The sequence below is a fragment of the Camelus ferus genome, chromosome 3, assembly GCF_009834535.1.
Source record: "Camelus ferus isolate YT-003-E chromosome 3, BCGSAC_Cfer_1.0, whole genome shotgun sequence".
Lineage (NCBI taxonomy): Eukaryota > Metazoa > Chordata > Mammalia > Artiodactyla > Camelidae > Camelus > Camelus ferus.
The window spans coordinates 61,086,997-61,112,899 of NC_045698.1; the positions used below are offsets into that span (position 1 = coordinate 61,086,997).

At 35.9% G+C, this 25,903-nt stretch overlaps 1 protein-coding gene across 1 annotated transcript in view; it reads left to right on the forward strand.

The window, feature by feature from the left end:
- The window catches only part of ADGRV1 (adhesion G protein-coupled receptor V1), a 471,409-nt gene that overhangs the window by 289,612 nt on the left and 155,894 nt on the right, over window positions 1-25,903 (forward strand). Inside the window, exon 84 of the mRNA XM_032475997.1 lies at window positions 21,773-21,889. Coding sequence (XP_032331888.1) covers window positions 21,773-21,889 — 117 coding nt within the window. The remainder of the gene's footprint in view (window positions 1-21,772; window positions 21,890-25,903) is intronic.

Consider the following 25,903-nt stretch of genomic DNA (forward strand, 5'->3'; position numbering starts at 1 on the left):
TAAATTAATTTTGTCCTCAATTCTTGAATAGTAGTTTGGGCGGGTATGAATTTTTAGCTTAAGGGTTATATTTCCTTGGCACCTTGCAAATATCACTTCATTATTTCTTGCCATTTGTTTTCAGTCAGTCAGTGAGAAGTTATTTTCAGCCTATCTGTCATCTAATGTAGATAATTTATATTTTATCTCCTCTGTTAGTTTTTAAAGTTCTGCAATTTTGTTGCAGATATCTAATCCTAGATTTATCCTTATTTATTTTGCTTACATCATGTTTTTCCTTAGTTCTGATAAGTTCTCAGCAATTGCCTTATCACATACTTGTTTATCAGTTCTCTTTTTCTGTAAGTATGTTAGGATACTTTCTTATATCTTACATATTCTTTCATAATTTTAACCTTATCTTTCTGTGCTGCATTCTGGGAGAGTTCTTCATTATTTACTACCCTTTCATTAATTCACTCTTTGATCCCAGCTTAACATTAACCCATTCATGTCTTCATTTAATTTCAATAACTATATTTTTAAATTTTAAGGTTTTATGTTCTTTCATATTTGTCTTTTCTTATTTCATTTCTGACTGTGTATACTTGTGAACTCTTCGCTATTTGTATTGATAATTTTGTCTGCACTAATTCTGGCCATCGTTAACCTACTCTTTTGCAATCTTTCTCGGATTGTTTCATGCAATTAATTTCATCTGGAGCACATTTATATTCAAATAGTTGATTTTATTGGTTGCCTTTTACTCACATTAGATTTATTCATCTGTTTTGAAATACTAGTTGTCAGACTCATTTTGAGTAGCAGGCTTTTTGTTTTCTCTCGTTTCTTCTCCTCTTTTTTCCTCCCTCCATCACCTCTTCATGAATAATAGTAGCACAGTGACTTCCACCCAAAACTTAGAGCCCCCATTCTTGGAACTCAGACTTACAATAACAAAGTGTAATACTGGGGATATGGTCAGTCTAGTTTTGAAGCCAATGGATGACTTGTCTTTATTTCTGGTCAGGAGGCTGTGTTGGAGTTTTCACTTACCCTACAGTTCTCTAAAACACTAACTGAGGCAACAGTTGACAGAAACTGTTTCATTCTTTCTTTAGGAAGTTGAGATGAGGAGGCGTCAACCAAGTCACATGTGAAACATTTTGATTCCCCATCTCCTGTGAAACATTTTGATTTCTCTGTATCCCGCAGGAGCCAACACTTCTGATGTCTCAGCATACTTCCAGACCTGTAGCCCAGCATGATCACTGCTTCAGCACATGCCTAGTCTCTTGATTTTTGTTCCATTTCTGGTTCACTAAAGTACTTGATTATATTTGACCCTGGCTGTAATTTTTACTCTTCCCACCCTTATTGTTTTAAACTCCATCATTGGTGTGTATTTAGAGTGGACTTTCCTGTGGGAAGCCATTGTGCGTATTGAATTGGAAGTCCTGAACAGCTTGTTTAGGCAAAAGGAAGAAATTTAAAAAATAATTTTATTTGAGGTATTATTCAACAATTTTTTTAATGTCAGTTAGGGTAAAAGTAACTTTTTTATTTACTGGCTTTCATTCTAGTTGTAGAACTTGTTGCTCTGAAAAATTTACTTCGATTAACTTGAAGCTTTTCTTATTTTGATTGCCCCAATTTTAAAACTGCTTGGCTTTAACTTGTAATTTGTTGCCTAATTTAATACAGTACCATAAGTATTGAAGAGTATGCTTTTTGGAGAGAAAGCGTAACATCAAGGCTGGCCATATTTTACTTCCAAAGAGATATTATTTTATTAAAGGCTTCCCTGCTGAACACTTCTATTGAAGCTTTTTGTGATTTACTCTGGATAATATTACTGTGCTTCCTCAGCCAGAACCTCCGCTTAATTCCCCACTTCCTTTCACTCAACACATAGTTTATTGAGTACCTGTTTTATGGCAGGCACTGTTCTGTGCACAACACGTGGGCATATGACAGCAGACAAATCATATAAAAAGTCTCTATCTTCTTGGAGCTTAAATTCTAGTTTATTATTAATTATAGCTTTGGTCAGGTAGTGTTTTTATTAACCAGTAAACACTGAGAAAAGTTATAATTCTGGGATTTGGTATTATGTACAGTATTGGTAGGAGAAGTACAGTTGGTGCTTCTGGGTTCACTTTTATTATCTTTCTACCCAGGAGTTAAATCCAGAGGAACTCAGTTGATTCTTCTTATCACATGCCTGGAACACTGACGCAAGAAATATGCCCCCAATCTGTACAGGCTTGTTTCTCTGTTTTCTGTTGTTGATATACACTGGTAGAAGACTATCAGTTACTCTAATGCTATAGCTATGGACTTAAAATAAAGATAATCCAAGAAAAGACTGATAATGCATTTTATTTGTCTATAAATTAAATGTGCATTTTTTAGAAAACCACGTTCAAATCTTCCGGCTTGAATTACAAAGTTAAACCAAGGCAATAAAAGAAAAGCATGTTGTCACTTTAAGCCTTGGAATTTTGTTTTAAAACATAGTAGTCAAAGAAGGGGCCCGTTTTTAATGAGGTACAAGATGTGGGTTAGGATTTCTTTCATTAATTAGGTAGCTGTGTGAGGAACGTCACTTAAAAGCAGTGTTAGGGTATTCGTTTTCATTGACTTACTCATTTTTTTCAGATTTGCTGCTGTGATTAATGAATTTTTGAGCAATGACAATTAGTTTAATTTGAGTTCATTATTCAAATACCAGAACCTAACAGACGGAACACTAAAATGAAGGTCAGGAAACGTGGATTCCATTCCAGGCTCACTGCTGACTTCCCATGCAATTTGAATTTCTTCCTGCCTTGTGGAAATATTGTGGATTAATGTTTGTGTGAATGAAATGCTTTCTTTAAAGGACAAAGCTATAAAATACTATGAAAGTACGTGTGGGAAAAAAATGATAATAACTTAGAAAAAAATGTCTCGTGTTCACTTGGGAACAACATTTAGACTTAATGAACAAGTTTTCAGTGGAAATGGAGATACTGTGCTCTACAGATGGAAGCATAGCGTTTCCTTTACATTGGTTTAAATAATCACGATACCTAACATTTGAATAGTGAGTTCCAGATTTTTAAGCACTTTCTTGTTCTAGCTGCATATGCAACTTACAAAAGCCCTGTAAGTGAGAGCGTTTCTGTGTGGCCTCGTGAAAAGCAGACAGTAATCTTGGAAAGCTGAGGAGCGATCAGACACACTTACCTCCCCCTTCAGCGCTGATGCCGTAGTGGTTTCCTCACACAGGCGGGAGATCCTGTCCTTCCCGCCCCCCTTCACCTCACCTCTTTATGCGGTTCAGAAATAACTTCTTTCCCAAACATACAGCTTGATACCCTTATTTTCGTTAGGCCTTTAAGACGCCATTGTTGGCTGTTTTCTCTGAAGACTTGTTCCTGGAACTAGCTCCCGGCATTTATTGCCGACCAGCAGAGCAGCAAAGGAGCGGCAGTCATTTCAGAAAAGGAGTGTAAATGGGCTAAGAATCTACCACTCTCCACTAACTTCCTTTAAGGACTTGGATCTAAATCTGATCCTCTTACCCAAAATATGAGTTGCTCTTATTTTGTGACATGTGGAAGCACACCCAGCCTTCAAACGACTCCACAAAGGGAAGACACGTTATTTACATCATTTTCTAGTTTTCTCCAGGAATCCAACGTAACTCAGAAGGCCAAGTTTAGTTGGCGTTTAGTCTGAATTTATGAGTCATCCCTGATTTGAATGATGTTACTTCTTATTCCACGTTTGTCCGTTGCTGGCAAAGGGATGAGACACAGGTGAATTGGCTGAGTTTCAGCACAATGCTTTGTTTAATTGTAAGCGTGCACACTGGGGACAGTCTAGGATTTTGTATAGACTGCCATGTCTGTTGTCACAGTGAATTTGCTTCTGAGACAAAATTCCTAAAGGAGAGAGGAAAATACGTGCCCAGAGCTTGGAGGTAGGCTTTAACGTGTGGTCAGCGGAGATGTTGGGTCATAAGACACAACTTAGCGTCCGAAGTGGGGTCACAAACTCTAAGGCCTTCAGAGGCCAGTCACAGGAACAGAGACAATTATAAGGCAGTGGGGACACAAGAAGTACATGCCCTGCCTAGGGGAAGTCACATTCAAATTATTAAAAACACTGCACTGGCCAAGGTAAACACATGTCCAGGCAAAAGTTCTCTTTCCAGTGTGTGAAGCCTGCTGTGAGGTCAAGTTCATTTCTCCTAGCTGGTTTAGATTGGTAGATCCCATTATGTTTGTCAAATGTGTGTTAGCATTGAAGGGGGTTGTAAAGCCTTGACTCTATCAGCTCGCCCTTGCCTTTTCTCTGTTCCTCTTCTTCCTCCCACAGCACACACACGTACAGTTATACAGAAGTACAGAAGCCTGAGGCCAAAACTCCGCTCATAACAGGCTGGTGTATTAATCCTCAACACTAGAAGGGAAACTGCAGTTAATATGGGGTGGCAGCTGTTTGGTGTAACTAAGTCATGTTTATTTTTATTTCATCAGAATCTAATATTTCTGTGCTTTTGATTGCTTTTATTTCCTTTGAATTTTGATAATGACGTATGCTTATTCTAAAAACAAAAAATTGCTTTGAAATAGTTTCCTTCGCATAGATAGGTATTGTTACAGAAGGGACATACTCAGTGCTTCAGATAGTTGATTCTAAAACCAGTGCATTGCTTAAAATAATGCCATTGTATGGGTTATATTTTCCAGTTTTCCCTTTGTTGAATGAGTCAGGACTATTCTGTTTACTCTTCCCTGTCTGTCCAGCGGAAAAACAGAAAAAGTTAGGATATTTGAATGAACTTCCCTTGGATTCTTTACAAATTCTTTATATAAATATTTCTTTAGGACTTCATAAACAAACAAACAGAACAGTTAAACAGAATGACTTATGATTGGCCAAGGGTTAAAAGCAATTTAACTACCAGAAATCAAGAGAAGAGCTGAAATACAAATATATATGATAATAAATAGTAAACATGCAGTTATGTTTGCTTTAGATTAATGTTATCTTTTCAGGTAATTAAGTCATCAATAGGTTATTCCGTGATAGACCATGATGCTTTTCAGTTTGCGGGTTAATTGCACAAGCTGCGTGGAATGAAAAAGCCGTGCTCTGTTCTAACCCGAACAAAAGCCCAGAGAAAGAGAGGAAGGATGCTGCAAAGACTGGAGCCAGCCAGTTTGAACCGGCACTAGTTAGTAATGACAGGGAGAGCAGGGGTGGGACTGGCAGAGAGGAGGAGCACTCGGAAGGGGAGTCACGTTCAGCCAGTGCCTGGTTTCAGAGACTCACTGTGAAGGCCGCTTAGAAGCTCTCATTTGAATGTGTGGTTATGGGCATAATGTTCTCTCAAACTTCTTATTCTTCTGTGAGAGAAACACATAAATAGCTGTTTGTGCTACAGCAGAGGCTTCTACATTCTCCCCACCCCCCCGGGATTTGCCTTTTTTCCCCCTTTCCCATTTAGAGCAGAATATGAACAGTGATAAAACAGAATCCTTAGTTTTGATAATTTCCTAAGGAAAAAAATTAACAAAATATAAACAAAACCTGCTTCTAGAGAATTCCTAAGAAGATTTTGCCAACTGAAAGCACTTTTTAAAAAATATTGTAAGCAGATATCACCATCAAAAGTGAATGAAACTTTACTTCAGAACGATGTCTAATTACAATCTTGTAGAATGTGTATTAGGGACGTCCATTTGCTCTACATCAACAGAGACAGGAAATCACTTATAATCCTTTGTGAGGATTAAAGTCACAAAAGATTTTCTTAAGTAAAGGGAATTGAAATTGGTTGATAGTAAATGAGCAGTCTTGTGAAAATGTGTAATACAAATAGCTGTCTTTTAAAATGAGAGTGACCTTCAGGAATGAGTTAAATTGAGTGGGCAAGAGTGTGGATATGGGGCTTCTGGTATGTTTCAAACCCATCATTCTCAAATCAGTTCTGTCTCATTAATTTTGGTTTTACTACTACTAGGCAGCAGTCCAAAACCATTTAAAACCTGCTAGATGGTTTTCACTCCAGGAGTCACTGCCAGCCTGGTCCCCTGTCTGAAAATACAGGGGTTGGAGATGGAACTGGGAGAGCAGTCTGAGGGCTAACCCAAATTCTCAGCTACACAAATACATTAGGAATTTAAGGATTCAGCTTCAGGGTAGACTCTTGTGCAGAACAGGGTTAGTCTAAATTCAGATGCATGTGAAATAAAACCCATAGTTAACCTTACATTTATTTCATTTAGTAGAAGCCATCCAGGATTAACTCTTAGTTTTATAATGATTTTGAAAGTCAAAATATGATGATGCAATTGATTTTTAATTTTCTGTGGTAATTGTGATCACAAAAATCCTAGGAAACCTAATAATCTTATTTTAGCCATTGATTTCAATCTTTCTTCTCATAAAGCCTTATGTTGGAGCATTCACAAGAAAAATCATACCCTTCTTTATTCTCCCCAGTCTTTGCTAGATACCCATCAGGTAAGGAATTGTCTAGAAGTAAGAGGGTGAAGCCAAAAGCCTAGCTAATATAATCAAAAGTGTGAATAATTAGAATTATTACCTAGCCAGCCTTTCTGTGGTGATTAGTCATTGATACCATTCACTTGTCACTTTACGAAACTAACCATGAGTATTTTAAGTGTTAAGTGCGAAGATGATGGCAAAAACGTTCGTGACAACCCCACATAATCTTTGGCTTAAATATGTGTACTTGACTGTTAACTAACAATGCCAGTCAGCATTCAATTCAGGTAACTAAGTAGCAGACACAGTAAGAAGTTAGTTCTGGAAAAATAGTGGGCCAGGTATGTTCGGAGAAAGTGCCACACTTGTGTTGTTCCCTGGAGCAGGGGTAGATTTGACTGAAAGAGAAATGAGGTGGAGAAATGAGTATGAAATATGAAACACTTATAGAAGAGTGAGGAGTTTCTCCAAGTTAATAGTGAGAGGTTTAAGTGTACAGATAAAGTAGGGTCAGGTTGAAGACTGTAAAGTCAGCTTTTATAGACCAAGCTCACAAACCCAAACGCCTGCAATAGGCCAGAAAAGCTATTTAAGTGAGGCTCTAGGGACCGTGGTTATGGGTAAATGTACGCCCTTTCTAAGTGGAAGCCGTTATCCAGCACTGACTAGTCATTCCCTGAGGCATGGACTTCTTAGTTTTTAAGAAAAATTGAGTATCTAAACTATTACGTGAAATACCTGGGTTTTTAAAACACTAAGCAGATCAAACAAAACCTATTTGGAAGCTGATTTCAGCCTATGACACTAAAGCTACAATTAGTAGAGGAAAAGGTGAGCCTTGAAGCTTTTTCATCAGGCCAGAGACATGGTGGGTTTTTTACCGAGGTTTCACATGGTTGCCTATAGGTGAGTTTTGAATGGAAGAGAGCTGCAGCCTCCAGGAAGCCTTTTCCACCCCTTCTTTTAAGAAGGAGCTACAAGTGATCACCAAGACTTAGAGGCTGAGTAAGCTGGCCCTCACTTGTGCTTCTGTAGGGTGCTTTGGCTAGGAGGGAAGATTATAGAGTAGCTCTTTAATACTGTCCTTGCCTTTCCCCTGTCTCTCATAAAAATGTCCTTTGTCAGCAGTATCTGCTCTGCCTGCCTCTAGCCATGCTTCACTTTTAATTGCCAAGAAAATTGAACGTGTGGTTGGGTGGATGGGTGGATTGGTTGGTTGCTTGGTTGTTTTGAAGATCTTCTGAGATCTAGACATAGTAGGAAAGCTTTAACCCTTGATTTAACCCTTGGTCTTTGAATCAGAAGTCTTGGGCCCAAGACTCAGTTATTCAATTTCCTGGTCTTATGACCTTGGATAAATCACGCAGCTTCTTGAACCTGACAGCATCTTCTCCCTCATGGCACCTTCAAAACCTCTCTTCTCTCAGCTACCTGACTGTCTCTTTCTTGTCCTTAAGGCTGACAGCTGAGATGTCCCTTTTTCCAAGGGGTCTCCCATGACCTTCCCATCCGAAGTGGAACCTGTACTCGTTCCCTAGGGCTGCTGTACCAAGGACCACAAACTGGGCGGTGTAAAACGAGAGAAGTTTACTCCCACAGTTCTGGAGGCCAGATACCGGAAATCACAGTGTCGGCGGGACTGTGCTCCCTCTAAAGGCTCTGGGGAGGAATCCTTTATAGTTCTTAGTGACTTCCGGTGATCCTTGGCATTCCTTGGCTTGCAGCTGCCCTACTCCAGTGGGTGTCTCTCTCGTCATATGGGCTTCTTCCCCATATGTGAGTGTGTTTGTCTTCACACGACTTTCTTTATCAGGACACCAGTCATTGGATTTAGGGCCCACCCTAAGCCAGTATGTCCTCTTCTAAGCTAATAACATCTACAAAGACCCTCTTTCCAAATAAAGTCAACTTCTGAGGTTCCAGGTAGACATGAATTTGGGGGTGACACAACTCAAACTAGGACAAGCTTCCCCTTTATTTTTAAAAATGCAATTCCAATATTCCTAAGCAAAACAAACAAGGCCTTTGGTGGCCAATGAACTGAATTTCTTTCTTTTCAAAAGACAGATTTTTCGTCTTTCTTTTTTTCTTTAGTATTCTAAAAAGGCCTAAAATACCAATATTTAAGAGAGGGAGGTGGAAGAGAATGCAGGTTCTGAAACAGCATGGAGAAGGTTATGAGAACAGCTACTCTTGCCACAAATTTGGGTAGTCTATTCTGTCACAAGTATATTTTTCCCCCAGGCAAGGAGGACAGTGTTGCAGATGCTGGAGAACCCATGTGTCTGTCCTGTCTTCCTGCATCATCAGTTACCAATGTTAGTTTACAGCTTAATAAAATTAATATATAGATGAAGTTAAATAAGCAGGATGATACTAAGCAGCATGTAAAATTCACACAGAATTTAAAGATTAAGTCTGACATACTCACACACAAGAAGTCTCCATCAAGGATACAGCCCCAGACTTCCCAGGAGGAGTCAGAGATGCATATTCTTCTCCCACAGAAGTACTTGAGTAGAAAAGTTTGAGATAACGCTAAATGTGTTATAACTTATTCTACACAACTACCCAACAAGATAAATATAACTAGCTTGATTTTAAAGTTATAGATCTGAAGTTCAAAAGGTTTAGTAACTTTCCTGACATCACTGTTAGTTGCTGGAAATAATTCAAATTTGAGTCCAGGACTCTGATTTAGAAGAATGAAATCTTGGGGGAGGGTATAGCTCAAGTGGTAGAGCACAAGCTTAGCATACAAAAGGTCCTAGGTTCAATCCCCAGTACCTCCTCTAAAAATAAATAAATAAATCTAACTACCTCCCCCCACCAATATAAAGAAAGAAAGAAAGAAAGAAAGAAAGAAATATATAAAAGAAATTTTTTAAAAAGTTGTGTAATAGAAGAATGAAACCTTTATGTTATATAAGGAAGAGTGTTAGAAGCAAGCAAGTGTGAAGACGGAGGACACACTATTAACATAAAATATCAAACACATCAAGTTGGATGAGGACTGAAAAGTAGTCTTTGGCGTTTGGCCCTTGGTAGCCATGAAACCTAGATTTTAGAAGACTGAAAGATGAACGTGAACCAGAAATTAGTTAAGGAAATTAGTAAGAAGCATTATGGAGCTTAGATGGTGGAGGTAATAAATGGGAGAGCGGAGTCCCAGAACAGGTTAGCAGAAGAGGGATTTGGTTACTAGCACAAGCGTAGAAAAAAGAGGGGATTTGCCTTTCCCTGTTATAAGGGAACTCTAGGGGTTCTCTGCATAATAGAGTGCCTGTGCACATAATGACTGGATTTGGTTTAGAGTCTCTGAGATGCTTTTGAAAGATGTCAGAACAAAGCCAAAAAATTATGGTATTTTACAGTGGTATGATAATGTACATTAGCTTTCATCCAGTCCAATCCTGTTAATTTTTAAATGGATTGTGTTCCATTGACTGATAAGTGACTCAGTAAAGTACATGGTGCTCTGATGTGGAGTTTCTTTGACAAAGGAGGGATGACTTCACTCATGTTTGATTAACCATTTCCAGAATAATGCACTGTTAAACACGAGCTTTGTACGATGGTTGGTAAACGTTTCCTGTCAGTATCTTAACAATTGAATGTTCCTGAGTATAGGAGAACTGGCAGTATATTTATTCATAACTATGGTTGTTACTTCAATGAAAAAAATACAGTAATGAGTAGATTTTAAAGTTTCATGCTTCGTTTTAAAATGTATTTATCTCCTGGATCAAATTATATATGGGGGGGTGCATATATTGCTGTACATTAAAGTAATTACATCATACTGTTCACTGTGGAGAGGAAGTAGTCCAGGTGAAAGATAATGATGGAAAGTGGGGAGAGATTGACATATTCGAGAGGTATTTGAAAAGTATAACTAATAGGATTTGAGAATTAGTTACACAGGATGAAAAATAAAAGGAATCAAGTTCTTGAGTAACTGGATAGATGGTGGAGCCATTGACTGGGACACAAAACACTGGAGTAGTAGGAGTACTTTTGATGGAGAGGGCCAAAATTTTAGAGTGGAGCCTTGTAGAAAGAGGTTATGCCTGAGTATATATCTCTATTTCATAATTATAAGTAATTTATAAATAACGTTCTGTTATCTGTATTTCTCTTTCTTCTTACGGTTGATAGGGCTAACTGAATAAAACGTTGATGCTTATAATTTAATTTTGCTGCCATCGACAGAAATAAGCCTCAGTCTTCTTTTATATCCTTATTCCTACTTTGCAGAAGAAAGAATAATCACTTTATAAAGTTTGTAGTTAAAACATAAAAATAGTAGGAGAGAGGAGATCTGGTGTGTGACTTAGCCTTGATAGAGATTAGCTCATCTTTGCATTTAGGTGGTCCACTTTTCCCAGCTAGGAAACATTTCTTCTGCTCCTGTGTCTTCCATAGAGCCCACCTCAGTGCTAGATATTCTCTGCCTACTGGGTAGAATCTTAATATCTGCTGCCAAGGTAGTGTCCTCCACTTCTAACCTCTGCCCAGCTGCTGCCGTCTCCACCCCCACGCTTTCTCTCTGCCTTTCTTTCGGTTTCTGCCTCTTCTCCAGAGAATCTTCACTTTAATTCAAAGTTGGCTGACTCTTTACAGACATCATTTGGCAGTTGACATGCTCTTTTCCTTCTGATCAGATTGTGGGCTACCGTTTATTCTCTCCGAGCTCTTTCTATTTGAATTGCTACATTCTATTCAAGTGTGGTACATTGTGTACAATCTCATTTTTGCCTAAGGGTGGGGACATGAGAAAGATTAGGGTGTTTGGAAAGGTGGGCTACTTTGAAATTTGGAGAATTGTGGATGCTTGAAGCTGCCATATGCCGATCTGTAGCTACCCCACATGTATAATATGGTCAAGTACAATTCAGCTTCCGTGAGTCTTTGTCTTCTTCCAAATAGTGTTATATAATCCTCTTGGAAGAATCAGATTTTCGCCTTTGGGACACGAACTCAGGTTAGCTCTCTATGTAGATAATAATAAGAGGAAATACCAGAATATCCCCTCAGATAGCTACTATTTAGATACAAGGGTAATCGTTTATGTATATCTTGACTTATTTATGTTGACTTGCCCTGTTCTCTTGTATATAGCCTTTTATTTCCTAGATGCTGGTGAGTTATCTATAGAAGGAATTTTTCATTTTTAAAAATTTTAAAAGAGAGGCATTTGGGTTTTATGTTGATAATTGTTGTGTCACCTATTTTTCCAGTTCAAGAATATAAATTTTAATATTAATAATGAATTTAAAAGCAGTTTAATAAAATGTAATCATTGAAAAGAACAGTTTGAATCACTTGTGAGAGTCACCAGCTTTGACCAAGTAGATGGGAACACTGGTATTATCAGAAATACTCTTTAAAGCCACATGGCAAATCTCAGTTCTTTCTCCACATTCAAAGAACTAGTGACAATCCTTGCCTAAACTTCAGCCGTTGTCCTGAAAACAGCAGAGAACAGCAAAAAAAGAATCAAGTTAGCAGTCAGATAAGCCCAGTTCAAGCTCTGTCACTGGCGAGCTGTAAAGCCTTTGAGTTTCTGCTTCCTTAGCTATCACACAGGGGTGATAACCTTATAGGACTATTGTGAGGATTAAAATGAAATAACCTGTCTACAGAAACCACAGAAAGCCTGCCACACCTTAGGACCCCAATAAATGTTGATTACTTTCTTCCCCATTTGAGTCAAGGCATTGCCCATTGTGCCCATAATACTCAGTGTTTTCGGACAGTCCTGGGAATCATATACTCAGTTTTACAGTTCCAGGAATACTGGGTCTTCTTGGAGGAACTAATTTATTTTTAGTTCAGTTATTGGTTCTGTTTTTGTTTTAACTGACCTACTCAGATAATGATGACTCTTGACAGTTCATAAACATCCTGATATTTCTACTTCAAGAACAGTTATGCAGAATTATTACACAATTCAAATTGAGCAAAGTCTGAGAAACTCATAGAAACTGTGACTTCATTTGTACCATAGAATTCCCTATTTTTATAAATATAGTTTTATTATACTTTTATTTATAGATTTTTATTCATTTATTTTAATATGTATATATAATACATATAAATAATATGATATATTATTTTTAATATATATATATTTAATCATATAGAATTTTTCTATACAACTAACTATATAACTATTATATAACTAACAAGTTATTTACCAACTGGTAATAACTAGAGTCTTTATTCGTTAGCTGTTCATCATCCTGTCCAGTGTCATGCAAATAATTAAACCTATTTGAACAAATTACCCATGCTTACTTTATGACAGATACTGACATAAAATTTACACTTACTAATACCTTTGATCTTCACAGCAGTCCTATGAGGTAGGTAGTGTACTCATCATCTCTGTTTTACAGATGAGAAAAGAGAGGCACAAAGAGGTGATTTTCCAAAGTTCAAAAACTAGTAAGGATTGGAGTTAAGATTAAAGTTAAGTATTTCTAGCTCAGAGTTCATGATCTCAATCACTGTACATTATTGTTATTTTTGTTTTTGTTTTGTGTGTGTGTGTGAAATGATTGGGGGATTTGAAATTTTGAGACTTTAATTTCAATTTTTAAAAAAGTATATAGAAATTTAGCTATTTGATTTGCAGTAAAATATGGATTAAAATTAATAAACTGAAAATAACGTGTGCTTTTCCTTTATAATAATTGTTATAACTTTCTTGCATAATTCTAAAAGGGCAAATGGTGCAAAGAATAACATAAGGAGTATGGTAATGGTTGTGGAAAATGTATTCAATTTTTTATTCCTTAAAAATCTAGATGAAAGATAAAAGCTTCTTTCTTTAAAGGCTTTTAGAAATGTGTTTAGTTTCTGCTATGCTCATTTAATTTTGACTATGCCATTAGATTGATCAAATAATTATCAATAGTAATTAAAAAGTACTTTGTATATTTAAACAAATACTGAGATAACTAAATGTTAAGTTGACATTGATTTTTAATGATAAATGAATATATTAGATATCCATGTACTGTGTAAAATCCTATGTAAAACAGGGCTTCTTTTCCAAGTTATTTTAAACTTTCATTAAGCCTCAGTGTCCTCCTCTATAAAATGGTGGCAGTGACATCTAAATTGCATGGATTATTTAGGAATAAGATGAAATAATATCTTGGAAGGCATTTAGCATAGTACCTGGCACATGATAACCACTCATTAAATGGAAATTATTATTATTGTTATTACTGATAAAAATAAGTTAGTACTTCTTTGTGTATCAGGTCAAAAAGACTAGTCTTGGTGTTAATGAATGATTCATTTCTTTAAAGAAAAATGAAGAAATAAAAGCAATAAAATACATCAAAAAATCTGAAATCAGGGTAAGAGATTATTTTTTTTTTGTAAATAACTGTTGTCTTTCACAGAATGGCCTTCTAAAATGTCTTTACCTCTGTGTGGTAGATTATCGCAAGCAATCTACTTTACCGAAGATAAACTGAGACCAAAATTGAGATGTGTATAGACAAGCCATGAAGTTTTTATCTTTTAATGATAATTAGCATTTTATAGACTGATTTATTTTGTCATATACTTAAACAGATAACTTAATCTGACTGCATATACAATCTAAGTGAACACTTCGAATCTCCATCTGCTTCTGATTAATAGCTGCAGATTCACTTCTGTTCTTACGGTATCATGTAGCATGAGCGGGGTGTCTGTGCCCTGTGTTGTTTACAGCAGTAGGGACGAGGGTACAGTGAAGACAGGGCATGTATAGAATGTGCCACTTGAAAACTGAAGGTGTGTTGATTGATTTTTTTACTGTGTTTTCACTATGGCAACTATAATAATGTAATAATTATAAAAAACCTGTTCAGGCTGGTTTCTGACATTCAGTAGTTGCCAAAAACTTGCATAAAGCACCTTCCTGACACACCTAAGACATTCAGAGGCATATTTAGTTTAGCAAGGATCTTTGATTCCATACGTTTTATATAATAGCTGAAGTAACTATAAAATATAAGGAGTTGAGATTGATTTGCGATGGAAGGAAGGAAGGGAGGGAAGAAGGAAGGGAGGGAAGAAAAGTGAGCATAATAGATTTTGCATTCTTTAACATGAAGACCATAGGAAAGCTATCCAAGAATATTTAAAGTCTTATAGCCAATGTAGCAAAAGAATAGCTGTGTGAAATTGGTGAAAAAATTATAATGTTAAGTAAGATGCTTTTAATAATAGTGAAAATTAAGATTTGGTATTGACAGAATGTTTCTGACATGTAAACATTCTCTTAAAGGATAGGGTAGAAATACAAGGGAAAAGATACTAACCCAGAAAAAAAAAATACTAGTAAACATACTGTGTGATCACAAGGTAATGAAGAAAAGATAAGAAAAATAGGTATGGCTTTATTTCAAGTACTGTGTTTATAGGAACATGCTCCAGGCAATCTCTTTTGGGCATAGTCAGGCAGGAACAAAAAAATGATAGATTTTGCTCAGAGTTACTTTCCCGTTTCTGGCTTCCACACTACTGCATAAGGAATTAAAGATTATCACTAAGTTCTGGTGTTTTATGTTTAATATTATGTTATAGGTCTTCAGACAATTTTAAATGTTTTTTCAAATAATTTTAAAATTGCATGGATAATGGTGGTAAGAAGTTAAACAAAAGGGAGTCTGTCACCACAGAATGCATTACTGTCATGAAAATGTCATTACACTTGTGATGACGTTACACTTGGCAATGCCACCGTGGCCAGTGCAGCAGCAGCATGCAAAGATCTCTTTGTCGTTAGCATCAGATTAAAGTTATACACAATTTTCTACTGAGAGGAATTTTGCAGACATAAATGAGTAGCAGAGGTAATTTAGAGCTCAGCATTTTGTGGGTTTTTTTTTTAACTTAAAATATCTTGTTTTTGTCACTGAAATTAATGTTTAAAATAGCTTACCAGCTAACTTTGAAAGAAGAGAGTGTAAAACTTTTTGTGGTCAAGAAAAGAGAAGTAGATCAGAAAAAAATGAGCTATAAAAATTCACAAAGGAAAGTATAAGGATAATTTAGATTTAAGTTCTTTTTAGTTGAGCTTAGGACAGAGCACCATCATAATAGAAAAATTTTAATTAAAAAATATTAAAAACAGGATCTAAAAGGTATTGAATACTTACTAGATTCTACCTCGAGTCAGGATAAAATGACAGGGGCTAGATTTATCCTTAAATCTGCAACAAATACATTTTTTTCTTTCCTTACTTTATAGATACCCATCTTCTTCCTTTGGCTTCATATGATTTTTCCTCTATATGTGTGCATTTCTATATCCAAAATTTTATCTTCTTATAAGGACACCAGTCAGATTAGGTCCCACATAAAGACCTCATTTTAACTCAATTACCTCTTTAATGACATCATATTCTAATACAGTTATATTTTGAGGTGCTGGACTTTAGTACTTCAACATACGAATTTTAGGAGGACATAGTTTAGTTCATAAAAATACTTAATGGTGAGAAACCAAATGTTTCTCCTTAAGATCAGAAGTAAAAGAAGGATGCTCATTTTCACTACCTCTGTGTATATACAGTATACCTACATTTCTGTCTATCTATCTACCTACCTACCTACCTACCTATTTATCTATCTCCAGTAAGTATGGCAGGAAGAAGGAATTAAAGCTATTCTGATTTTAAAAGTAGGTAAAATTTCCTTTATTTAGAGATCACATGATCCTTTACATAGAAAATGTAATGTTTTCTACTGAAGAGCCATTCAAACGTGTGTTCTGAGTTTGCAGAATACAAGATCAATATACAAAAATCAACTTTTATTTCTGTACTAGCAGTGAACAATAAGAAATTAAATTTTAATGAAATATCAATTAAAATAACAGCCAAAATAGAAAATACTAAGGGGTTAATCTTTTAATATGTGAAGGACCTATACATGGGCAGTTCTGGAAAAATTGGTTATCTACCTGCCAAACAAAAAGCTTTGGATCATAATTTTCATCATATTTTAAATAACTCAAAATTAATCAAAGTTCTAATTTTAAAACCTGAAACTATAAAACTACTAGAAAAACATAAGTGAAAACTTCTGTGAATTTGAATTAGGCAAAATTTCCTTAGATATGTTACCAAAAATGTAATCAATAAAAGGTCAAAAATGTATGACCCAGTCCATAATTGGGTTTCATCAATGTTAAAAACTTGTTTTTCAAAAGACACTGTTAAAGAGAATGAGTACGCAAGTCACAGACTTGGAAAAAATATTTGCACACAAGTATCTGATTAAATACTTTTGTCATGAATATGGAAAGAACTTAAAAAACTCAAACCAATTTTAAAAGTGGGCAAAAGAGTTAAGTGGGCATTTCTTCAAAGAGAGATATGGATTGCAAATAAACACTGAAAAAATGATCAACATCATTGCTGATTAGGAAAATGCAAATTAAAACCACGCTAAGGAACTACGGTATACTTATTAGAAAGGCTAAAATTTAAAAAACTACCCATAACAAGTTTTAGTGAAAATGTGGAGTAACTAGATATATACATTTCTGACGAGAATGTAAAATGTTACAACCACCTTGGGAAAATAATCAGTTTTTTAAAAGATAAAGTACCCACTTACCATATGATCCAACCATTCCTCTCCTAGATATTTACTCAAGGTAAATGAAAGCATATGTCCATACAAAGACTTGTACATTCAGAGCAGCTTTACTTATAAAAGCCAAAATCATGAAACAACCCAAGTATCCATCAACAAGTGAAAGGATACATAATTAGAATATTATTCAACAATAAAAAGAGAATGAACCATTGATACATTATTTTGGATGAATCTCAAAATAATTTTGCTGAGTGAAATACACTAGAGAAAAAAAAGTACATATGATTCCACTTACATGCAATTCTAGTAAATGCAAACTAATGGGTAGTGACAGAAAACAGGTTGCCTGGGGATGTGAGAAGTGGTGCTGGTGCAGGAAGGTACTATGAAGGTCATGAGGAAACCTTTGGGGATGGTGTATATGTTAATTATCTTGATTGTGATGATGGTTTCACAGGTGTATGTATGTGTCAAAACTTATTAACTCATACACTTTAAATATGTGCCATTTATTGTCTGTCAGTCAGACTTCATTAAAGCTGTTTAAAAAACACTGCTCAAAATTGTGATAGGGTCTGTACAGGATACTGAATACTTGCTATGTTTTCCTTTGTAAAAGATGTGTTTCAAAATAATTATAATGGAGAATATGATCAAATTGTTGCCCTTAAGGAGTTGACAGTTTTCCAAGAGATTAAGGCTGATTTTTATCTAAGATTTGGGAGAATTGGATAGGAAAATCAATCCTTATGTTAATAAAATCCTATTTAAAATCCAGAAGAGGAAATGGTTGTTTATGATTGAAAAAAAAAAAAGCTGTATCTTCATGATAACATAGACATTTCAACCATACCTTGAAAAATGGACGTGATTTCAACAGAGAAAGATAGGAAACAAATTCTAGCTACAAGGAAGACAAAGAACAAAGGCAAAGAGTTAAGAGACAATGGAACATGTTTTAGGGAAGAGCAATCAATGCAGTGAGAGTAGCAGGTTTGGAACATGAAGGGTCCTTTGGAAGATAAGCTTAGGAAGGGGAGGTGGGGCAGATGGGACTTGCAGGGCAAGCCGCCGTAATTCTGTTTCCTCTTTGAATATTTCTTCGACTTCCGCAAGCAGAACTAATGGGTCTTGACTTTGCACTCCCCTGATATTTCACCCCATACCCTGTTATAACACCTGTCACATTTTATTGTGTCATGTGTGTGTCTGGCTTCACCCATAGGCACTCTCCTAGTAGAAAGGACATTTGGCTCAATAACAAGTGCTGGAAACACTCTAAAAAATAGGAAAGTCTAGGAGTCTATCATGATCAGAGTAGGCAGGTAGTATTTGACTTCTCCTGTAAAAACTGAGTAGTTTTTAGAAAGATGGAGAGTAGAGAGAGAGGCATTTCAGAGAGGGAGAAGTGAGAATGTCCAAAGTAAAGTGTGGGGGTCGGGGTGGGGAGTAATATATTAAGGAATACTGAGAAGTGAGGTTTACAGGAAAACCAGTTTTTATGAATCGTTATTGTTTAGCTCAAGGAAGAAGAGATGCATGCAATTTATTTAAAGTGAAAAAGTTGGTATTTCTCTACATTTCCTCCCTTGGCTGTTAAAGTAGAGCTCTAATCAACCAGAATAAGAAACGATTTTATAAGTTAAAACAAAATATATCAGATACTCTCTTTGGAGAATTTATTTATTTTTCTTTTAGTTAAGATGTGTTATATCAATATAGAATTAAGAATAGCATTATATTTTTCATGGGCATTATTTCTTTTGCCATTGTGAACCTGTGGTGGCCCATGGATTAAAAAAGATTGAGAAACAGTGAACTAGAATTTCAGCATTTTGAGATGACTCGTGCTTGATTTAGCTTGGTGGGCGGCAGCGTGGTGTTCTAGAAAGAACGCAGACCTTACAAGTCGGAACACCAGGATTTGAATCCCACTTTAAAACTTGTTCAGTACTCTTAAACCAGTTAGTTCCCCTATCAGATCCTCTTTTATCATTTATGAAATTGGGATAAAAACAATAATGACTTCACATCAGTAATATGTGGCTTACACACACACAAACCACAGAGAGAAAATGTGTAGCACTTTGCTGGTACACAGTTTCCTGCCATCATATTCTTACATAGATGACACAATGCTTTGTAGATAGTAGGTACTCCAGCACTTAATTACTAAATGAAGCAATACATGACTGATTGAGAACCATTGAAAAATTCCTTGATTCCTCTTATGGTCTTCAACTTAGTGTATCCAGAGAACTGACTGTGAAAATAACCTTTTTCCTGTTCATCCCAATGTGTTTGAGTAAAAAAAAGCAAAGGTAAAACGTCATCTTTTCTTAGGTTACCCCTAAAGATATGTGAGCTAAATATGCTAGTAGATTTTATTTTACTTTAATCATTTAATTTGTATTTTAATTCAACTTTAATTTAATTTTAGGTAGGCTCAGTGACCTGTAATTGCTGATTCTCCAAGTAGTCTTACCTTGTCCCTATTGTAGCAGTGTGTTCATGTTCAATGGTAGTGTTTTGGAGAAGGTATTCAATGAATATTTGTGGAATTTAGGAAGGTTAAATTTACAACATGTTACAATTCAGAAGTTAGGAAGCTAAAATCTAGGAAAATCTAAGCATGTTTTTAAAGTAAGCTCTAATACAAAAGCTATTTGTGATGTGTTCTGGAAAGGCAAGCTTGTTGACTTTTTTTTAAGGAAACTCAGTTGTACCAGATTGTTAGGAAATAGTGAGACATACATTTCTAGCATCTGCTTTTTTTAAAATTGTGTGTTACAAATACTCCAAATCTAGGGCTAAATAAACAGAAAGTTGAGTCAAGAATACTTCTCATTTAAAAAATAATCCTGGAATTTTGGAATAGAAAGGGACTTGAGAGTTTATCTTTTCCACCTTCTTCCTACTACTGATGAGGGAATTAGTCCCAGAAGGGTAAACTGACTTGTTTACTGTCCATAGCTTTAAAAAAAAAAAAAAAAAAGGATTCTTTTTCTCCTATCCTTGGTCCAGAAAGTACTCAGTAAATAATTCCATGAGGGAAGAGTTAAACTTCAGTGTGGCACAAGATACATATTATTGCAAATTTAATAGTTAGCATTTGGGTTCTGTAATTGACTGAGGAGACTGGTTAAGGTGAGTCTTACCCCATAAAACAGAGATATTGGGAGCATGCAAGGCCTGACCCAGAGGCTGACATTCACCAGAGCGATGCCACCCTGGGAGCACTGTTGGGCAGAACTTTTCAGGGAGTTGTAATGTATACATTTCAGGGACAAAAAGATTGAGGAGGGGCATATTCCATTTGAAAAATAAAAACCACACTTTGTTGCATTGCTCTGATTTGGTTTTGAGTACATTATTCATTTTTTTTTTAAATTGAAGCAGCACTAAAGGTATTTGTGCTTCCTTTTTGGAAGTTGAGAGTTTTTGAGGCGTATGTCAGCTAGTTTTTTTCTTCACACTCCTCTGTCTTTCTGGAATTAACCATTCTTTCTTTTAACAATCATTTATTGAACATTTCTATATTCCAGGCAGAGTGGTAACCTGTGAAAATGTTAAGTTGAGAAGACTTGGTCTCTATCCTAAAGAGAAAGGGAGTTTATGCCTTGAGAGGTTACAGTATACTGTTATCGCTCCAAACTTTCTCTTGCCGGCTATAGTACACCTTTCAGTACAAAATTTGACACAGTAGTCATTTTATCGTAGAGAAATTACAGAATGATAGAAATCACAAGAGTTTCGCTTCATTATTTATCCATTTATTCGACAAGCGTGTATTGAATACCTCCAGTAGGAACTTTGAGAGTACCTACTGGGGGCCAGACTTTGGGCTGTGTGACTGGGATATACCAGTGAGTGAAACATTCAGTAATCCTGCCTTCATAGGGCTTACATTCTAGTGGGTGAGACAAACTTTGACCAAGAAACATAATAAATGAACAACTACAGAGAGTGTTAGAAAGTGATAAGTGCTGTTTAAAAAAATAGAAGAGTAGGGAGGGGGATCATGTGTGTGGGAAAGAAAGAAGAAAAGGGGGTGTAATATTAAATAATGTGGTCAGGAAAGGTCTCGTTGTTTGTAAAGGTTACGTTTGAACAGTTGTGAAAATTATGTTGTGAAGACTTGAGGGCAGTTGACATGAAAACCCAAGAATTAAGGTAACCATAGGGTTTGGATTTTTAACTTTAAGTCTGTTTTGTTATATATGTTACTTCCTGACAATAGGATGCAGATGATGGTGAAGTCAGAGCTTTTGCTTCTTTCTTTTCTCTCTTATTAGCTTTGACTTAAACAAGGAATGATATTTCCTCTCTATTTTCTCTTTTGTACTTAAATAAATGTATTTCATAGGATTTTTGTCCACCCATGATAAAAACAAGGTTTACTTTGAGAATTCCTCTTGACAATCCAAAGCAGCATGTAGCATAATTTCATATAATTCATTATTTCTTAGAAACAAAAAAATCTGTGAATTGCCATTTTTAGAATGACTTAGTCATCTCAGTTTGGGCAATAAACCAACTTATTTTCCCTTTGAATCATTGAATCATAGATTCAGTATCTATGATTTAATAAATTATAAGAAAATAGTTTATTTTCTTAATATTTTTGATTGAAGTTAACATGATTTGAAATAAAAGTATGTGTTTCTTACAGATTGTGTTCCTGGCATCTGCATATGCAAGTCCCCAACTCACAGAGGAGAGCTGTTCGGCTGTGGCTGCTGTCACACATTACCTGTATCTTTGCCAGTTTAGCTGGATGTTCATCCAGGTTGGTACCTCGTTTTCTCCCCTGCCCCCTTCAACTCTCCAGTGCATCTGGATGGAGTGGACTTGGTATCTGATCTTCTTTATTCTGAAATGGAGTTAATTCCATACATTTGTCACTACATTCCCAGGAGATCAATGCAAGAAAATCCTTATACAACTGTACAACATTAGAAGGCATGGTGAACTTGAGGAAATGAGAAGAAATCTAGTGGAATTGGAAATAAGGGAGTAGTAGGAAGTGAGGCTTGTGATGTGGGCTTTTTAGGCACAGTAAGAAATTTTAACTTTTTTTTTAACTGAAGTATAGTTTTGTGTTTTTTTTGAGGAAGTCATAGAATTATTTTCAAGCCAGAGAGTGACATAAGATTTAGATTTTAGAAAGAACTTCCTGTTTGTGGTGAATTGAGCTCAGAAAAGAGTTGACATGGGAGCCAATTAAGTAGCTTAGTAGTTGTATTCAGGGAAAAGAATTCATGGTGATGTGAACCAAGGAGGTAACAGAAGAGGCAAAGGGAGTGAACAGCTTCTCAAAATTGGTGTTTTTTTTTTTTAAGTAGAACTATAGGATGTAGAGATGGGTTATAAAGAATGCAGAAGGTGGAACCAAGGGTGTTACCCAGGTTTCAGGCATGAGTGGATGGGTACATAGTGGAGCTTTGGACTGAAATAATGGTGACTGGAGCTTGGGGGTGGGGTATAGCTCAAGTGGTAGAGCGTATGCTTAGCATATACAAGGTCCTGGGTTCAATCCTCAGTACCTCCTCCAAAAATAAATGAGTAAGTAAACCTAATTACCTCCCCTGCCCCCAAAAAATTACAAAAAAGACATGCTGAGTGTGAAGTTCTTTTGTGATCTCCTTCCAATGGGGACTTTGAGATAAGTGGGATACTCAGAACTAAATCTCAGAACAGAGGGCCATAATATAGAAATACATTAGAAAATTACTGACTTAGAGTTGGAAAATGGGACCATTGCTTTGGGAGAGAATACAGAGTGAGACCCAGAGAGTCCTAACATACTTTCCTAAGGAACTAGTAAGTGTTGGGGAGAGATCTGAACTCTCTTTTTCTGACTAAAATTCCAAATTCTCTCTGTAGTCCAGTGCTGATCTGCTTGATAAAGAGGCTAATGTGAGAGCTGGATCCACTTCATAAGTATTAATGTCACTAGTTAAATAGCGCAACTAAAATACTGCCTTTGAAAACGATTTCTACATAATGATATTGTTTAGTCTTTCACGTGATAGCAACACTTTCATATGTGTTTCTGAGTGTGTGTGTCAATTGTTTTACGTAAACAGGTGCATTCAGACTATTGCATATTCTTTGTTCTTGTTGAATAAGAATTATGTGGGATTTCCACCATCTAGCAATATTTGAGGAAAGTGAGGTGATACTATTATGAGAAAATACCATACAGATTCAAGGAAAGGATATTTTCCCAGGTATGATAGGAGCAGAGAACAGAACTATTTAGTTGACAGAAATAGTTGGAACAATTGGAGGCCTGCATCTGAGTTTGAATTCTGGCTCTGTCATTATCTTTGTAACCTTTTTAATCAAGTTATTGACTCTCTCCTAGGTTTGTTTCTAAATCTGCATATGGGGATAATCCTACCTCACAAAATTCTTTTTTATAGCAGCTCTATTTATGGAAAGTTTATGGTGTTCTCCAACCCCCCAACAATTAGAAAATAAATCTAAACCATATGACATAAAACAAATATTTGCTGAAATTAAGATAGCATTTGCTGTATTCTCTAATTCTCTTTAGCAGTCTGTCTAAGCTGAGATTTTTATGTGCACCCTGTGTATGATGTCATTTATCTGCCTGAACTGAGGTTCATAGCAGTTTGCTGAAGGTCTTTGTCCATGTCCCTGACCTATTCAGTTTTTGATGAATGACCTAGATGAAGACATAGGAAGCTGTCTTATCAGGTATGCAGACGATGCAGAGCTGAAAAGATAGCTAAAACAGCAAGCTGCCCATGTTAGGAGTATAAGTAGAGCGAATATAGAGAAATTGCACTGTGACAGATTGAAAATGAGAGTGAAAGAGACATTATCTGACGGAGGTTACTGTAAACAACGTGAAATGTTCATTTAACTCAAACTCAGTGGCAATCAAATGTGTTAACAGATTGCTTAAAACATAGCAACTATAGTAACTACAAAAACAACACAGACCTGGCTTAGATTAATAACACTATGGAGGCAGCTGAGGGAGCCATGTTTACATTGTTATCTACAGTATTCAGACAGCCTTGGGGCCCTGTAACCACTGTTAGCAGGAACATTAACCAGCCAATGAGAAGTTGGGAAACAGTCCTATAGGAAACTTGGAGGCAGCTAGAGGTAACTAACCTGGAAAGAACTTAGGAAGATGTGATAACTGCCTGCAAATACTGGGAGGGCTGCTATAGGAGAGAAAGAATGGATTATATTTGGAAGAACCAGAACAAATGGGTCAAAAATTAGGGAAGCAAATTTTGATTCGCATTAAGATTTTTAGAGCCAATAAAAATGTCAAAGTTGATGAAGCTGTTTCTAAAAGTAGAGAGCATCCAGTCACTGCAGTATATTCAAACAGGGAAAAGACCAACTTTCCAACATGTTTTAGACGGATTTAGATGGAGGGTGTTAGCAGGATGGCATATAAAATTTCACCCAACTTAATAGAGACTGGTGTATTCTATATCTCTTCTTCAAGTCTGGAATAAATATGATTGTGGCTGATGCATATTTAGTAAACTAATTAGATTTCTCTATGGCTAATGGTTTAGGCAAACTATTTAAAGTACCAGTGAAGTTTAATATGTTTCAGATGGTAAACCACACATTTTTCATGGTTTGTGGTGTGACCACAAAGGAAAAACTCAATAACTTCTGATTCTAGGTAGGTTACCTCTAATGAGTTACTTTGTGGTCAGAGGCTGTCACTTTACTAACCTGTGTTTTCCCTTTTATAAAATACAGTCTGCTAAAGTCTTTTTTTAAAAACTGAAATTCATTTTTAAAACATTATGTAGAAGGTTAGACCACTATTAATCCAGTCTTGAACAAAGTTGAAAAAAGTTGAACAAAGTTGAAAAAAATTGAGAGAATATTAACATTTTAATAATTCTACTTAAAAATGTTTAGCAGTATAGGAAAGAATTTGATATGTGTATGTGTATGCATAGCTTATAATGACAAAAAAGTTATCACTGGCTTTTAATCATTGGGCTAATAAGCATGTCAGAATTATCATTTATTTTGGTCTGCATTATATATTCAATCTTAGAATAAATGTATTTAAATGAATTTATCTTGAAAAGTTATTTTACTTTTATGTCAGACTTTTAATACATTATAGTGAAATTGGATTCTATTTTAGAGGAGGTAAAGAACAGTTTTGTTGGTAAAGATGCTATGTAACTTCTCCAAGTCTGGATTTTCTTACCTGAATGATCAGATTTGTGATAATGGTACCTCTCTGAGGACTGTGGAAAGACAAAATGAATTAACACATGGAAAGAGCTTGGAATGGATCCTGGTACAGACTGCACACTCCATATATATTTAGCCTTATTTTTATCTAAGTAAATATGTAGACTAATAATTCATAGATTTTGAAACATGTTAAATACTTTTTTCCAATATGATTTACATCTTTTTTTTTTTTTTTTACAAAAGAGAATTAGCTAGATATAGTGGAAAGAGTGGGCTAAAAGTGTGAGGCAGGCACTAACGAGCTGCAAAGCCTTAGCAAGCTGATAACCTCTGAACTCTTTACTGAAGTACTCAGTAAAGTGGCTCAGAGCGACCTCCAGAGCTAGTGCCTTGACTGTTTCTTTAGGCTTCCCCTTTCTTTGACAGGGAAGTCATATTGTGCATGATGGAAACAGTGTAACAAATTATTTTGCTTATTTTTTTAGAAGTATAAAATTCATGAAGTCCCTTCTTGGCCAAGGAAATTGAGTTACCCTTCTGTTTGTGCTTCACGTAGGATCCCTCTGTGAAATTACTGAAGCAA